This window comes from Gavialis gangeticus, unplaced genomic scaffold (assembly GCF_001723915.1).
Source record: "Gavialis gangeticus isolate Ggan-Ray unplaced genomic scaffold, GavGan_comp1, whole genome shotgun sequence".
NCBI lineage: Eukaryota > Metazoa > Chordata > Crocodylia > Gavialidae > Gavialis > Gavialis gangeticus.
This window is the reverse complement of record NW_017728998.1, coordinates 9,371,732-9,389,431: the sequence shown is the minus strand read 5'-3', so window position 1 is coordinate 9,389,431 and position 17,700 is coordinate 9,371,732. Positions and strand designations below refer to the sequence as shown.

Genomic DNA, 17,700 nt, shown 5'->3' with positions numbered 1-17,700 from the left:
ATAATTTCATTATGCTCACAGTGGTAGGTATGACCTCTAATATATTTACTGTACATAATCGCATTGGGTTGCCTAGTGATGGAGACAGAAAGGATGATCTGAACTTTCAGAAAGTTCAGCACTTGTTTTTAAGAAGGAGTAGTGTCCATGGTGGTGATGGTAACACTGTCTTGTTCTTGGTAAAATGAAAGGCAAGTACTTTTTCCTTGAAAACCTGGCGTGTGTCTCAGTAACTGAGCATGAATGTATTATGTAAGATGTGGGGAAAATGTGTGTGTGTGTGTAAAATCTTATTTACAGGGACACTGACACTTTAATCCTGTGCCTCATTTGTTTTTATGTCATACTTCTGAAAGCAATGGGTCCATTTCTGCTTTTGTTTAAATCACTTTAAAAACTGGAGTTCCATTTATCTTCAGTGGCGTTGCTCTGGATTTGAAAGTAGCATAATAGAGAGCAAACATTTTCCAATGGGCTTGCAGCTAGGATACATTTGGGTCCATCGATTTTAAAAGTGCAGCAAGCCTTCATTTCTTTATTTGGGATAAACAAACCCTATTTTTTCTTTATTTTTTTAAATGTATGCAATAATACAAATATTACTATTCCCTTCTAAAGTCCTAATTTTATGTCCCATTAAAATTAGCTACACACAGTTTTATTCAGGTCTCTGTTTTAAAATGTGTTCAGTTTTGTACTTGTTTAGTAGGGTTGACCTCTGTGACAAAGACCAATTGAAATCCTGTTAACTTTTTTTTATTTTTAAGGCAATTGCACCTTTGCTGGAAAATAATCACCCTCCACCTGACCTCTGTGAATTCTTCTGCAAGGTACCAAGAGCAGTTTAATTGTCTGAAATCTCATGGATGTTTCTGACTACTACTTTTTCCTTGACCCTACTGAACTGATTCCCCAGACAGTTTCTGTCTTTGATGGGTAGCAGACCTTGGAATAGTTAGTGGCTGCAATGGAGTAATGGCTCCCTATCTACTGCTCAGCAGTAGTATGCTGTCAGCGTTTAATCCTCAGACTTCCTCATCCCAAAGGGGAAAGCAGAGACATTTTAGCATGTTCCCTAGCTAGCCATGGGGTCACTGGAGCCAGCACATTCAGATGAATCATAGTAATTAAGTTTCAGTGCAAGCCAACTTTTTTGGCAGGATTGCTACATATTAGCCCTGCACCATCTGAGTGCCATTCTGATCCCTTCCCCTACCCAATCTGCTGTTCTGCTTTCTGTTCCCTGCCCTGTCCTTTGTACCTGATCTGCTCCTCTGTCTTTTGGCTTCCTACCCTTTGTTCTTTGCCTGATCAGCTGATTGCTTCCTGCCCTGTCTGCTGCTGTGCTACCTGTCCCCTACACAGCCTGCTGCATGCTACACACACAGGTTGCCTGTGCCGTTTGTGGCACGTGTGCTGCAGGTTGGCCACCCTGATCCAGTACATCCTCTGTGTTGTTTTCTTCCTTCGAGGCTCCATGTGTGCATAGGTAGAGTTCTGAAACCAGCCAATCCAACATTAATTTTACCTGTTAACCAGCCCAAAGGCCAGTGTCTGACTTCAGGGTCACATGTATCCAAGGCCCAGTATGGATCCATACTGTCAGAGATGTTGAGGTGTTTAACTCCTACTGACTCTGGTAGGATCTAGGTGCCTGAGTGCCTCTGAGAATCTGGGCCATGACAAATCAGTGTAGTATGTGTAGATCAGGCGTGGGCAAAATATGGCCCACAGGCTGGATCTGGCCCACAGAGGGATTTTTTTTCTGGCCTGTGGTGGGTCCCTTGGTCCCATCTAGTGCAGGTGCCATCCAGCCTGTGGCACATCTGGCTGCGCCTCGTCACATAGTGGGGCTGGGGTGGCTCCACAGCTTGACTCCATTTCCTGGCAGCCCCCTGTGGCGGTGGCTCCTTCTGGCAGCCGCCACTGCTGGCCTCAGGCCCATGTAGACCTGCCACCTGGTCCCACGTCTTCCCAGTGCCCAGCAGCAGTTTGTCCAACTGCTGATGCCAAAACTGGACAGCAGCTCTACCCCCTCCTCAGGGTAGAAGGCAGCCCAGAGGCGGTGCTTGTGGTGGTGGGGGCCCTGGCTTACCTGCCCTTGCTGAAGCCAGCTCCCCACCCACCTTACAGACCCATCCCACATTGGGAGGTTTGCTCACTGCTGTGCAACAGCAAGGGAGGGAAGTTCTGACCCGGGCCGCAGCTTCCCGAAACTCCCTATGTGGCCAGCGGGCCCAAATCATTGCCCACCCCTGGTATAGATGCTCTAGTTGTACACTTCATCCTGCTGTCTGTGTGCTGCTGCATTCACACACATTCAATGTTTCTCATTGTAGCACTGCAGGGAGCGTCCTCGGTCCATGGTTGTCATTGAAGTCTTCACACCAGTGGTACAGAGGATCCTCAAACACAACATGGTCAGTATTTAAGTTACGGGTATTTGATGAGTTGAGAGCTTTCATTGTGATGTCTTATGTCATCAGCAGCCATGAATTATTTGCCTCCTTCTAATAATGCATCCCCAGAATACCTAGCCACCCCACCTATGTGTGTGGTTTGTAGCCATGCACTGGGTTTGTAGTGCCTACCTTTTGGCACTCAAGTCGGATTTTCAACGGCATCTAGACAGTTTAGGCATTCTACTCCTACCAGCTTTCAAAGGGATTTAAGTGTCAAACTGATTTAGATGCTTGGGTGAAAATCTTACCCACAAGTCTTAGTGGTGATCCATGATTTTTGGCACATACTTTATTATAACGTCTGTCAATGAATGTCATAAAGTGCAGCCACGTTGGGAACAGAACATAGTATACGTTTAATGCAGCCCAGTAATATGGAAGCCTACCTGCCTTTTTCTGGAATCACAAGATGCTTGTGAGCCATCTGGAACATGCCCAGTGTGGCTGGCACAGCTCCTAACTGGCATGAGTAGTTTTTTACTGCACAAAGCTACAGTTTGCAGGAAAAAAAATGAGGTTTGGGCCATATTGCTGTGATAGCTGGGTTGGATCCCGTGCCTTTATAACTGCACAAATAGTCTCTTTTCATGTCTATTATAATTTGAGATGATATTCCCTGCCTTTCTGGGTCACAATATGCTTTCAGAGAAGATTTTGCATTTTGTATTTACACAGCATTATTATTGTTGTTGTTAATATTATTATTTAAACTCTTAGAGTTTACAGAACTAACTAGTGAGCTCGACATGGCTGAAAGGCCATATTCTTGGCTGCATGCCTACCGTCTCCAGACATGTAAACATTTTTTGAATATTCTGTAGCGTTCAATAAAATATTCTATAAATGTTATTTTTGGATGCCAGACAGTTTAAAAGAAATTCAAAGCTCTCGAGTGGTCTCAAATGAAATTGAAACACACAGAGCATTGCTTGTCTTTGGTTAACTTAAGAGAGTTGCACATATTTACCATACTTAGCATTTGCAGATTGAAAATCAACATGTCTGTACCACAGTGTGTAGTCAAAGAATTTACAGTGTCAGATATTAATTGGAGTGGATTTGGACACTTTACTGCTCTCTGGGGAATTAATATAATGAATAAACTCTTTAGAGGGAGAGTGAGTGAGTGTCTGTGTGTGTATATAAAAATGCCCTTTATGTGGGGAATGCTGTTGCCAGCATTACATTTCAGAGTTGTAGGAGGCCACATGAAAATCCAGCAAGCTGGGAGTCAGGAAACCTAAGTGCTATTCTTGGCTCTCATTAATTTGGTCTGTGTATGTGGACACTTCAACCTCTGTGCCTTGATTTCTCCATCTACAGTATGGAGCTAATGCTATTCCACTTTCCTTTTGGAAATGTTTTGAAATGCGTGGAGGAAACCTGTAACAGCTGTAATCACTGTCTAATTTTGATGTGCACCAATGTTATCTGTTATCTGCAAGGCAACAGGCTGGATCCTGTCACAAGCCAAGTGTTCTTTGGAGTGCTGAGCAGCCTCAGTACCTTTGCCTTCCAGGAGATGCTTGGCTCCTTGCCAGATTGGGCCAAATGTTGGAATATAAATGGACTTTTTTGTATGTCTTGCTCTCAGTTAATGCAGACATTTGGGTAAGCCAAGTAATTAAGCTAGCCTAACATATTGAGTAGAGAACTCTGCCTACAGCTCACAGTTGACTGCTTTGGTTTTGGTGGGTTTATAGGAATGTTAGAGGATATACTGAGTAATTTACATCTATATATACATAAGAAAACTCATTTTATCCCTGGCTTCTTGTGCCGCCTTTGAGTAGGGGAGCTTAGCTCTCATGTTTTTGTTAATGTGAACGAAGCCAGCGGATGCAATTACAGACTTATGTACAGTAAAATTATTGGATTTTTGCAAACACTTCCAAGTTGTCATGTTTTTCTGGGTACACATTCCTCTTCCAAACCACATCATGCTGCAGTTTGCAAAGTTCTACCATTTGGTGGACCACCTTATAAAACTGAGGCCTGGGATTTTTAAAATTACTTGGTAAGCCTTTGAAAAGTCATGATAATTGTATGCCCAGCTGACATGCTGCAGGCACAACTGTTGCAGCTGGGAGTCATGAACCATTGGACCAATTTACCTACTGACAGGATAGGATGGAGGCTCTGTGGCTGGAAGTTGTAAAATCAAGACTGGGATGAAATAGATGTTATGGAAGTGACAGCAGGGGGACTCAAACTCACATAGCTGGAGAGCCTGAAGTCTTAATGCAGCACCTTAGCCACACAACCAGTAATACAGCGGTAGAACTTATGGGCATGATGCAGAATTTGCTGGGTTGAGGTTTTGCAAGAGTTATGCAGGAGATCAGAGGAGATGATCATAATGGGTTCCCGCTAACCTAAACATCTGTGAATGTATGAACTGCGCAAACACTGATGGGAATTACACAGTTATAAAAATCTGGCTATAATTGTATAGAGATTGTCTAATTGTAATTTATTCCCAGTTTCATTTATTTAATTACACATTAGGAAGACACAAGCCAGTGTGTCTCAAGCCACTAAATATTACAGGTGGGTAGCAGCAGTTTGATTTTCTTTTAAAACATGGAAATTGGCAATGGCGTAGGTTTTTAATTTAAAAACGTGAATTGATCAATAGAATCAATAATGAGAATTTTTAGGTTTGTTTTGCAGGACTTATGTTTTTTCTCTAAAACTAAGTTTCTCTCGTGGCTATTAAACATGAACAATATAAATCATGTATATTATTTTACAATCTGCTTCCATGTATGGTATCAAAAAAAAAGCTGCAGTGCTTTGAATGAAGGGATAGTCCAGTCCACACCTAAAGCCTCTTTACAATCTCTGAACTTCAGGGCTAAATACAGTCAAAAAGCCTGAGGCTGAATTGATTCAATCTTCCTAGGTTAGTCTAAGTTGCATAGATTGAACTAATAAGAAGTGAACAGACATTCACTTTTGATTCCAGAAATGCAGCCACATCCCTACAGTGGCCCAGGCCAGAAGCTGGGGAATGGAAGAGCATGCCTCCCTGCTCAGCTGGAGCAGACAGCTTGGGCCAGAGCTAGTCTGCCCACCCTGTGAGGAGGGGGCTTGTGGGGGAGGTGCAAAGCATTGTGGGATGCTGGGGGAGTAGGGTTAGGGACAGAAATTGCACTGCAACTGATATATGTCAGGGGTTTTCAACCTTTTTTAACAAGTGTATCCCATCTGTCTCAAAGTTTCAGCTCATGTACCCCTTTATATTTTTTTCTTGTTTTTAATGTTACCATTAACAGGAGGCAGGGGAAGAGTTTGCGGGGGCAGATCAAGGCCCCCGTGGTGAGGCCCCAGCCCCACTCCCTCTCTCACTGTGGGGACTTTGACCTGGGTCCCCCGCACCCTCCCATGCCCCTTCCCTCACAACAGACTTACAAGCCAGACCTGGCTGCTGTCCATGCTGCCGGGCTGCGCTCCTGGCCACCTGCCTGCTGTGCTGCAGCTGTGTGCATGCATGAGTCATTTATCAGCCACAACAGCCCAAAAAGGCTGATTCCCAATTCAGTCAGTGTTCCTTATATTGTTGCCAATCCAACATGGGACCGATATATCATCGCACCTCTATAAAACAGTATTTTTTTCTCATTTGTTTTGCATACCCCCATGACCTTTTAAGCACCTCTAGGGGTATGCGTATCCCCAGTTGACAACCACTGATATAAGTGATTGGAAACTGGTTTAAATCTGTAACACAGCAGAAGTTCGGTGCACATAAACCACTTTCAAAATGGCCGAAACTGGTATAAGGTAAACCTGGATGGATGTAGTATCAGGCATAACTGATTCAGGTTAAGCTGATTTATTGAACTTCTGCCTGGGATCCCTTCCAGATTCAAGTTGACTGTCAGTCCCTCAGCATCCCAGGATGCTTTGCACCTCCTTTGCAAATTCCCCGTTCACTTGCCTATTGGTTCAATCTACCCAGCTTAGACTAACCTGCAAAGATAGAATTGATTCAGCCTCAGGCTTTTTGACTGTCTGCACTTAACCTGTGAGTTAACTTGAATCTGGAGGGGATCTGGGACAGAAGTTTGATAAACTGATTTGATCTAAATCAGGTGAATCTGATATTACATCCCTCCAAATTTATCTTAAACCAGTTTCAGCCATTTTGAAAACATTTTCTGCGCACTACACTTCTGTTGTGTTACAGATTTGAGCTGGTTTCTGATAACTTATACTGATTTATCTGTAATTTCTGCCCCTATCCCTGCTCTCATTTGAGTTGAGAAGCTTTAATAAATGCATTGTATTAGAGCCTGATGAATACCATTAAAAATGACGGCCAGAAAATACAGAGATGGTTAGCCATGTTAGTGTGAACTCAAGCAAGAGGTAGGGCTGGGTGGCACTATAGAGACTAACTGGCCCATATGCATGAGCTTTCATAGGCAACAACCTATTTTGTTAGCTGCTTTATCATAAAACTAGCCAATCCATTGCTAGCATCTGTCAAAATAGGTTGTTGCCAATGAAAGCACATGCCTATCTGAATCAATCAGTCTCTGATGTACCACCCTGCTCTGTCGTCTTCATAAAACTGTATGACCCATAATGGTGTCTGACTTGCAGTGTACATGGGTCTCAGTCTCCTGGTGAATCAATCATGACCCAAATATGCCGCTGTAAGCTAAAGGCGTTTAGATACTTCATCATTAATATGTCTCCTTGTGCCAGGTATGGAATCATCCTTAGTTCCATTGCTGAGCGAAATTGCCAAATACTAATTCAGCATTCGAAGAAGACAGGACTTAGACTTTCAGAGCATACTTCTGAATGCTACAAAAACCCTGCATTTGTAAAGGAAACCCGGCATTAAAATATGATCACTCAATTCTCAGTATTTAGCACTGGTATCCCATCCACACAACATACACATGTAGGTGCAAAAAAGAGACTGGGCAAGGACCAATGGGAGCTCTTGTGTATATGCATCTTATTTGCATGGAAAGGCATGCTTTTCACATAAAGGTATGTTTCAAAGATGCGTCTTGGGCAGCAAAAATTGAAAATGGGGGACAATCATAATTATTTATATGGCTCATCAGAACAGTTCTCCTATAGCTGTTAGCATGACAGTGAATTGAATTCAGATGTGCCTGGGTTGACCATTGTTAAAAACACTCAGTTCATACATTGCAGGCATGTTTCAGCGGCTTCACTGAGTCTCTCCTTTTTGGACAGGATTTTGGGAAATGCCCTCGATTGAGGCTGTTTACTCAGGAATATATTTTGGCTTTGAATGAACTGAATGCAGGCATGGAGGTGGTGAAGAAGTTTATTCACAGGTGAGTTGCATTTAATGCTGTGCAGCATTCTCCAGCCCTGTGAATGTGTTCGTCTTTGATATTGTTCTAGTCTTCTTTTTGGCTACATTCTCCTCTTTGACAGCCGTAGAGTAGCTGGTGGTACTGGAAATTGCTAGAAGCACTAAAGGCCCCTTAAATGAAAGTTTTCCCCCTTGGACCCGATTTAACGCCAGTTGAAGTCCTCAGGAGGACTCCCACTGGCTGTGGATCAGGCCCTTCAGTCAGTGCCCACTCATTTACGGGCTTTTACTGGGCAAGTGTTGCTGCACTAAATAAAAGTCAAGAGCAGCCCAACCAAATTCTGAAGAAGTAGCATAGTGGGGAGTCTCTAGGGTCAAATGAAGGGTGTTTTATGAACCCAACTCTCCTTGAGTTTCCCAGAGCCTCTGTCCCTCATTCTCAGATGCTAGCCTGCCTAACTGTTTTTGCCTATAGACTTTCATTACCCTGATTTTCTCTTGTCTTTGCTTCCTTGTGCTGACACTATTTTGTTTTATTTTGCAGCATGCACGGTCCCACTGGACAGTGTCCCCATCCTAGGGTCCTGCCGAATCTCGTTGCTGTCTGCTTAGCAGCCATTTATTCGTGTTATGAGGAATTTATCAACAGGTCCGTATGACTTATCCAATTGCCAGTCTTCCCGTTTACAAACCCTCTGCAAGCATCAGTGTGCATGTATGTGTGACCATGCATGGTCTGCTTATTAATGCACAATTTGTGTATATGTTCATTTGTTTTGCACACTATACACTTTATAACTCTTGAGGAATGGAGGTGTTGAGCCCTTGCCCTTGCATAGCTGAGTGTGTTCTGTAGGAACTGAGCACCCTTGTCTTCCATGTCTGGGCTGTGTTCTTTTATCCACTTGATGTGAGCTAGCCAGTGCCTTTAAGGCAATGCTCTGGCTATAGACAGATATTCAGTGGTTCCTGTGCCAAAGGGAGGGTGCAGGCTGCAGCATTATTCAAAATGAACTTCTGTGTCCTGTTGTGTCCAGCCTCTCTACTTCACCTTGTTCATCTCGTTCGGGGACACCTCTGGGGTAAAGTGGGAGAGCTGCAATTGTAACTAAGTGTTGGAGGGCTGGAAATGGCAGGAAAGCTCCCCAGGCATCCCTACAAAGCCCTCCACAGCTCCTCCACAGCCTGTGTCTGTACAGTCTGTGGGACTTGGAACTGATAACGCCCTGGGAGGTAGTAGATTGGAAACCCTTTACACTGAAGGTTCCTTCAACACAAAACATGCATCGTGAAGTATCCATTAAGCAAGATGAATGGTGATTTCTAAAGACGGTTAAATATCAGAATGGAGGCTCTGTATAAATCATAATGTACCCATAGGTCAATGCCTCAGGTAGATTTGGTTCCATGTCCTAAGAGGACTAACTACCAGAAAATAAAGGTTGCAGTGGGCCTGCTACCTCTCATACTTTTGATTTTTCCTTAGACAACAAGTGTTCCCTTTTGGTTTTGATTTCTGTCAATTTAAGCCTATCTTATTTTTCCCACCTGAGCAGTGCATGTGCATTGGCTGGCTAGCGCCCAACAAAAATTGCGAGGTTGTGGGACTCCAGGCAAGGGCCACGGTGTCAGGTAGTCAGTTGCATGTTTTTGAGTTTGGATTTCATTACAGCTTTGCATGACTTGGAAGGGGAAGCTTCATTCTCCTCACCTTTATGTTTAACTGGCGCATTGACAAAGAGTACAAATCCTCATGGAGGAGAAAGGCCCATGGAGAAGCATCTGGAACATGAATAGTTTTCATTAGTTTTGCTAATCAAAATAAACAGAAGAGTGTAATCATTTGGGCTGGTGTAAAATACAGTGGGCAGTTGTGAAAGAGCTTGGCTTCTCTGTCTAGTGCTTCTCCCTTACTTCCCCTCTCTCCCTTCTGTTATGTCTGACCATTAACATTATTTGTTTTTCTTAAAAATCAGCCGAGACAATTCTCCAAGCCTGAAGGAAATTCGGAATGGCTGCCAGCAGCAGTGTGACCGAAAGCCTAACTTACCCCTGCGGCTTCTCCACACGAGTCCTGACCTGGTCTCTCAAGAAGTCGCTTTGACTGAATCCCGTCTCAAATCAGTCATCGTCACTTCGAACGAGATCCATGTGGAAGTGGAGCGCAACAATACGGCCAACCAGAAGTTGACGGCAAATGTCGGCAACGACAGTGAGCCCAACCTGATTGACTGCTTGATGGTCAGCCCCACTTGTAGTACCATGAGCATCGAGCTGAGTGCCCAGGCAGACAGGATCCTTGGCTGCTATGTGGAAATACTCAAGATGCTGTGAGTAGCTATTTTTATAGCTTTCTGAACGATGTCATCTTAATGATAGGGGGTTTTCCCAGAGGTCTGCCTCCTCCAACATATGTGTGGCCAGCAAGATGTGCAAACACAGGGTTATAAATCCAGCACTAGCAGTAAAGTCCAGTGGCTGAAAGAGACATCTGGTGCTGCCAATAACTTCTAAAAATAGCATTACAAGGATGAAAATGGAACGCTGCTCTGTATGTTGAGCCTCGAGCATATTATAAAAGAGAGGATATTGTTGCTGGAAGCTTTTGGTCTTCTGTTACCCATAAAGCATTCCCATTTCTTCACTCCAGGTCACTTGGGATTATCTAACACATTTCTGAGGGTGGGAAACTGGATCTCTTAAACTCTTTCCTTAGCTTTGAAAGATGGCTCACGTTCGCGGTCAGTGGCAACAACAGGACCTTCCACTGACTTTCAGCGAGTGAAGTCTGTGTCTCAAACACGCGGTTCTTCACAGGATTGGGCCCTGAGACTCGCATAGCTCATTAGAACCATGCTCAAAACACAAGTATAACTTCCTTCCATTGTGTTAACCACTCTTTTTCAACATTCTCTTTGGTTCAACCAAATCCCACTTAGGTAGAGGAAGCTTTACATTAATAAATGACCACTCAAGGGACCATTAATAAGCAATTGCTCACTGGAGGGGTGGGCCTTGTAATGAAGATAAAAATAATTGTTCTCAATCCATTTAAGAACAATTGGCATGGTCTCCCAAGAGGTGGACTTGCCTGATAAGGCTAGCTTTTTGGAAAGGTTTCACTGTAGTGAGCATACCTTCAGCAGGGCTTTATACTGGGAAAGGATTTTCAGAAATAAGTGTTTTTGGGGGGATCCTAGTTTATCAGCTGGTACCATGTGATGCATAATAGAGCAGAAAAATTACAGGGAATATGCATTCAAATGGTGAGCAGTCTCACCCAAGGGAAGCTACACGTCAAAATTCCTGAGTTTTACAGTCAGCTCTGCACCTGAGCTGTAGTGTGGTCCTGGGCAAACCATGGAAGTTTCCATATGTTTAATTTTGTTTTAATAACGCAAGCTGTTACAATGCTTCCTTAAATGCCTAAATGACAAGGTACTGTAGGTGCAATCCTGACCTCATTGAAATCAATGAGACTTACTTCAGTAAGTCCAGAGTTTCACCAGCAAGAAGTGTGGGTGGTTAACAGGCACTCCATGGAGTGGGAGAACTCCACATGAAATGGTTGAGGACATCCCATAAATAACCGCCAGCAGTAGACTGTGATTTCAGAATTCTGAATATTTCAGTGGGTTTGTTCTTTGTGAAGTTGCACTATTTGCACACGTATTTGCAATAATTATGCACTCAGATGATACACCCACCCTGAAAATCTGGGCCGTAATTTTTGCTGACAAGGCAGGTAGCTCCAAGGTGGTGTTCTTATTTTCTGAAGCAACAACCTGCAGTAGAGAAGATTTTCTTTGATTTCACTTGGCCTTTACAAACATTTGTATTGGATCAGCCCAGCAATTGATTTTGCTTTACCTGGACTGCTTACAGGCATGACCCGCCCCCCTCCCGCTCTCCCCCCGATGCTGCTTTACTTTAAACTTGGTATGTTCCCATGCTGAGCCCAGCACATGCCCAGAAGAGGCATCACATTAGTTTGACCCTGCTCACCCAATGTCTGTATAGATCAGGCAATTCAGTGGGGCTGTTTGGCGCTTTTACCTAATAGCTGATTAAATTGGCTTTAGATAAAAGCGCCAAAAAGCCCTGCTAAACACATAACCTATACAGATGCTGAGCAGCCGGGTTGAACTAACACACTGTCTCCTCTGGTAAAGTGCAGGGTTTTTTGGGGGGTTTTTTTCTTTTCTTTTTTCCCCTCATGTCTGGCATCAGCCCTGATGTCTTGTGAGCCTGTGTGCACCCAGGTGATGCACGAGCCATGCAGCATATTCATTCCAGTCCCCTTGACTCTTAATATTCTCCATAAACACCTTGAACTCCCAGTCCCAGCGCTGTCTTAGGTGCTGACTCATTTTTCTCATTAAGTGTCAATGGTTTTGGTTTCATCATGCAGCTGACACATGTTTTATAAATACACTTACAAATGGGTGTGCTCTTCCACACAGGCTCTCCAATTTTCACATTATCCATATAATGGAAGTACACAACTCTAATCTTTTACACAAAATACTACTATTTCTTGGTACATCATACAGTGATCTACAGCTTGATGTGACATGGCCCTTGGATGTTTTACTTTTTTTTTTAAATTAAGCTCTTCAGTAGTAACAGTGCACTGGGTCCATTTTTGTAGTAGCACAAGGTGCTGTTTATGTCCATGTGGTCCCGTAGAGCTGTAGGCCCAAGGCCTACAGGCCACCCTGGAGAATGAAGCCCACAGAATGGATACAGCCCATGAACAATGGGCACACCAAAACCAGTTGGAGTTTCCTGTGACTATCTTGCTAACGTGGCCCAAGCCAGCTGGTATAAATCATAGCACCAGGGACTTGAGTGCTCTGCCATTCCCATTCAGGCCCCTCTCTGCTGAACTTGAGGCACTAGACTGGGACTCGGGAGCCTGGCTGCTATTCCTGGCTTTGCAACGGACTTGCCGAGCAGCTTTGGACCAGTCACTTCACCTCTCTGTGCCACATTTTCACCATCTGCATGATGGGCATCACTATTCTGAATTCCTTTGTAGTGTGCTGTGGGCCCTGTGGATGAAAAGCACTAGAGAAGAGCAAGGGATTATTAATGAGCTGTTAATAGTGTTGTTAACAGAGTCCTTTCTGGGGCTGGGATTTTTCCTCAGACCCTTGAACAATGTGCAGTAAAGTGCATTTCAGCTTCCTTAGAAATAGCGAAAGGGAAGGGAGGGAAGAACGTCCCAGCAAGAAGAAGATATTAACAGGTTATTTATTATGAACCCACAGTCATCTAGGACTGGATTAGAGGTCTCAGTAGGCAATTGCTAAAATAAGGTCCTTATTTACGTTTGGCATATGGTTATTAATAAGTTGCTTAGCGTTGAGTCTAATTGTTCTTTTAGGTGTCTGACTCAATGCACCATCAAAACAATATAGTCACCAATAATAATATCTTTCTTACATAATTAACTTGGGGCACCAAGGAGTAATTTTATTTAGGTTTATTTTAATTATTCAGAGTCTGACAAATAATAATCCCATGACAGTATGTTCAGCAGAGGACATTTCTTGTTCTTCTCTCTCCTGAACACCATCCACTTTTGAATAAAAAACCTCAGAGACTGATTAAAATTGAATAAAAGCTGTGTAGTGACCTGTAGATACCTCATGCTTTTTGAAACAGAAGCCCTGAACACCTGTTTGACAGAATTTGGCTCTAAACAAGCTTGTTTGCATCTTCTATTCCTGTGATAAAATCAGGAGCATTTGAGGATCCAAATCAGTCCCTTTTTAAAATTAACCTGAGTGGCAAAAAACAGTCGTCATCCCATAATAAATAAAAAAAAAAAAAATCTTATTGCTTTACAGAAAGCGGTAGACAAGCAGAAAAAATATATTGCATTCCAGTTGACATTGTCCCTTTTTCAAAAACTGTCCAAACTACAGCAGGTGAGCAGGAGCTTGGACAGATTTTGAAGGAACTATAATGTCAACTGGAATACCTTACATTTTTCCTGCCTTTAGTGATGAATCAAGTTTTATGTCAAATAGATTGTAGTAGATCCTGGACCTTGCCAGTATTGTCAATACCACTCAGTCCCTCCTGAATACCAAGTACTCTTGAATGTGTACTTTGAAGCTGATTGAAGTGTTGTCGCTCAAAACATTCATTCAGAGTATCTGAGAGCTGTTTAGCATTGTCCAGTTCCAGTGTAAATGATGGCCTTTCCCTTTCCTGTATAGCAAAAATTGTTTCTCTTGCTTAGCAGTGCATGGAGCATGTTTACTGCTTGATGGTCATTCTCCAGCTGCAAAGCTATAGGTAGGGGCACATTTGATGGCAAACAGTGTGGTATTGCCACTCCAGATGCCCACAGTCTGACCAGCTTCAGGCAGCTAGTAGCTGTGCAGCGGTCTGCAGAATTGCTTGGGCTTCAGATTGGTCAGGAGTTCTCTTTGGAAATAAGTATGTTACAAAAATATAAACAGAAGGGAAGAAAATTGTATCCCCAAAGTCCTGTTTCTGATAAAATCTGACATACACCTGGATGATAAATCAGTGGAACTAGAAGGGAAACGAGCTGCATGAGCAGGAGCTGCTGAGAGAGGTGGTAGCCACTATGGTGATAAATTTCCAGCTACCGTCTTTGTTCTTTGTTAGTGTGATCCATGATGGTCCCACAGGTGCCAAAAACATGTGCTACTGACTTAGGCTATACATGTAGCATGTACAGGTCATAGTGAATCTGTGCGGCTGCCTGGGCAAGCCTGCACTTCTGCTGACTGCGCTGTATATCTTCTGTGAACACTAGAGGACTTGGCGTTGCAGAGCTGTCAATCCGGCACCTTTCAGCAGCACTAAATTTTGCTTTCCATATAACAAAACACTGCTGAATGTGCGAGGCTCGTGGCTCCTTCCCCCACAGCACTAGCAGCATTGTATTACTAACTCGAGCGAGAGCTGGGCAAAATGATTTCATGCCCCCCAGCCCCAAAGATCTTATCCCAGTCAGGATCAATGCTGCCCAAGTCTGGCTGAGTTTAGACTTGTGGCCTCTGGTTCAAGGATCATCTTTCTGTTCAATATCTAATTAACTATCCAGGAGATGTTGTTGCCTAGCTGTGTAATGGCACTGCTATTAGAAGAAACAAATTACCTCCAAATGGACAAACACACCTTGGAGTTTGCTGTCTCCTAATGATAAGGGCAATGGTTCTCTCCCTGCAACCCTCTGCTGTGCCTTCCTCAGCCTTCTCTGCATTCCCCTATATGTCAGTGCCATATAGCAAATACCCCAAGCGAATTCTCTGATGCTCTGTTTATCAGGGTTGCCCAGGGCTGCTAATATGTTTTGGATTGTTTGGGCTGCACATGACATACGGGCGGATTTTCATTTTGGTGAAAGGTGATACCAGGGAAGAAAGAGTGTTATGTCTACAGGCAGATAACAGTGATAGCCCTAGGGCAAATGCAGTTTAGGCAGGGATTATTTAATTATTATGGTTGGTTAGCATTCTGGACAGGCGTGTTAGGTGTTTTTTGGAGAAGTATAGCTGCTTGCAGTGATGGGTGATTGCTCTCTCATCCTCCAGCGGCTAGCATTGACCACTAGCTTACTGATGGCTTTTTGTGAACTCAGCAGGGCAGGAGCAAATGGGGATCATCATGCTGATAGCACTGATTTCTTGCAAGATTTCAAATGTTGAGTGGAAATCCTGAATAATGTGCACTCCTGTGTCCCCTGTGCACTGTCCTTCCAACAGCTCTTTGCCTGGCTGACTGCAGTGATAGTTAACATCCCACAACGACACTGGTGCTTTTTGTTTCCCTGCTTTTAAAGCTTCCCTGCCTTGTTCAGTGAGGTTTGAGTTTGGTCAGGGACCAACAAAAGAAAATTGTGTGAACCCAGGCAAGAGTGCAAGCAACTGAGGTGGTCTGCAGAGAGCATTAGAAGAGGGAAGGGACACGTTGCAGACTTCTAATAAGCTGTAGTCCAGACTTAGCTCATACAAGCATCGCCCGTAAGAGGCTAGAGAACGAGATCAGATATGAGCGTGTGCCTCAATTTAACAGTCAGACTTCTTGTGTGACCTGTTTCTAAGTGTTTCACTTAAGAGAGTCATCTTGTCTTCAAAGAGAATCTGGTCTATTTTTGCTGCTCTGTCGTAGGCTCCCATTTACCAGTGGCATGTGCTGGCTATGGTAGATAATATGCCAGGTTTTAAAACTGAGTCAAAGATTTTGTGCAGCATCTCTGTCCATTTCTGCAATGTCTCACTCTCTCTTAAGTCATTTGTAAGCAGCTTCCCCCTCTCCCACAACTCTCTTTGGAGATCGGACACAAAAAATGGATCAAAGCAGTTCGAGCAATCTCTGCACTCCCCATTTCCCAAGAAAGGATTTTCAGTGTTAAACAAGTTGAGGTGTCAAAGGGATTCAAAGCATTGAGACTCAAAGTGGGGGTGAGTCTTTAACCTTATGTTGGAAAAGACCTTTTTGGTGCTTAACTCGCATGCATTGTGAAGGAGCTCTGCATTTCTTAAGGCCAGCCTTTTGACCTTGGGCTCCCATGATTAAAAGTTTGCTACCCTTACGGGTAGTACCTGCCTCATCGAAATGATATGCCTTTCGTGTAAGATCACTGGTCCAGTGACAAGTTATTTTCAAAATGTAGCTGCTGACTGAATATGAACTACAGACGGTGAATTAATATTGGCTGCAGCCATGATCTGCTTGAGATTTGTCTGCCCTTATGCAGAGGTTTGGTGATTGCAGCACAGGACTCCTGAGATTAATTTCTGTGTCTGCTGCTGGCTGTATGGTGGGTGTCACTGGACCTCTGGCCCTGGTTCACTCTACCCTTGATGAGGGAGAATAAATATCTCTGTTGTAAGACTTTAATTAACTTTGGGCCTGGAAAGCCTCGAATGAAATGTGCTGGGGTTTTTTTCTTGGCTTCGTACTTCCTAGCATAACAGCAAAGTCCCTTCCCTACGGGCTGCCATATTTTATGGCATTGATGGAGGACGGGATCTACTCTCAGAAGAATTTCTTTGCTAGGCCTTGTTCTTCTGAACTACAAAATGGAGCGGGCAAGCAAACAGCTGTGCTTTATGTCTGTTGACTGGCAGTGCTGAGAGCGCTAGACCAAAGCACTGTGTCTTTGGAAGAAACCTTGTGAATCAGAAACTGCAAAGCCCAGTAGCAGCAGCAGGATTGGTTCTGGTCTCTTGCTGTTTTTTAACGGTAGCTCCCCATACCTCAGTGGAGTTGTTGCCTTTTTTCACCAGTGTGACTGAGAGCAAAATTAGTCCTCATGTCTTTTAGAATTACTGACATAGGCATGGGGCTTTCTGTCTTGGAGCCCTGGAGCTTGACACATGATATGCTCTGTGCCTCAAATGCTAAAGATAACAAGAGGATAATAAACAAGTTGGATTTATTAGAGGACATAGCCAGGATTCTCAACCGGTTGTTTGGAGTCCTGGACATGGGCTGGGGTTCTCCGCCTGGACCAAGCCATATCACTTGCTGAACTGATCTTCTTTCCTGAGTTGCTACCTTGCACCCAATTCCTTTGATTGTTGTTTGACAGACGCACCCTGAGAAAAGAAATCTGTGAATCAGAAATAGTTGCCTTGAACTCTGTATTAACCGCAGAATTTGAGACATTTTGCCTGCTGGGAGAGGGATTTCAGGACCTACCTGGAAAGTAGATGTGCTAGGTTTTCCACTGGCAGGAAGTAGGCAACAATCTCTGAAGCATAGAAACTAGGCTGGGATACTGTTTAGGGCAAGGGTGCTCAACCCCCAGCCCAGGAAGCCATGACATCCAACCCTCAGAGATTCCCACTGATCAGGAAATTTGGCAGTGGGGGACCTATTGAAGCTCCATGTGGGCAGATCCAGCCCCACCTGAGCCATTGCAGCAAAGCAGGATCA

General features: G+C 43.8%; 1 protein-coding gene across 8 annotated transcripts in view; it reads left to right on the top strand.

Annotated features, from left to right (window-relative positions):
* Window positions 1–17,700, top strand: part of CMIP (c-Maf inducing protein) — a 196,979-nt gene that overhangs the window by 153,385 nt on the left and 25,894 nt on the right. For 6 of the 8 annotated variants that reach the window (XM_019505481.1, XM_019505480.1, XM_019505485.1 and 3 more), the window contains 5 exons: window positions 768–830; window positions 2,340–2,420; window positions 7,644–7,789; window positions 8,315–8,419; window positions 9,747–10,100. In XM_019505481.1, coding sequence (XP_019361026.1) covers window positions 768–830; window positions 2,340–2,420; window positions 7,644–7,789; window positions 8,315–8,419; window positions 9,747–10,100 — 749 coding nt within the window. The remainder of the gene's footprint in view (window positions 1–767; window positions 831–2,339; window positions 2,421–7,643; window positions 7,790–8,314; window positions 8,420–9,746; window positions 10,101–17,700) is intronic. The other 2 variants (XM_019505484.1, XM_019505482.1) reach the window with 1 other exon arrangement.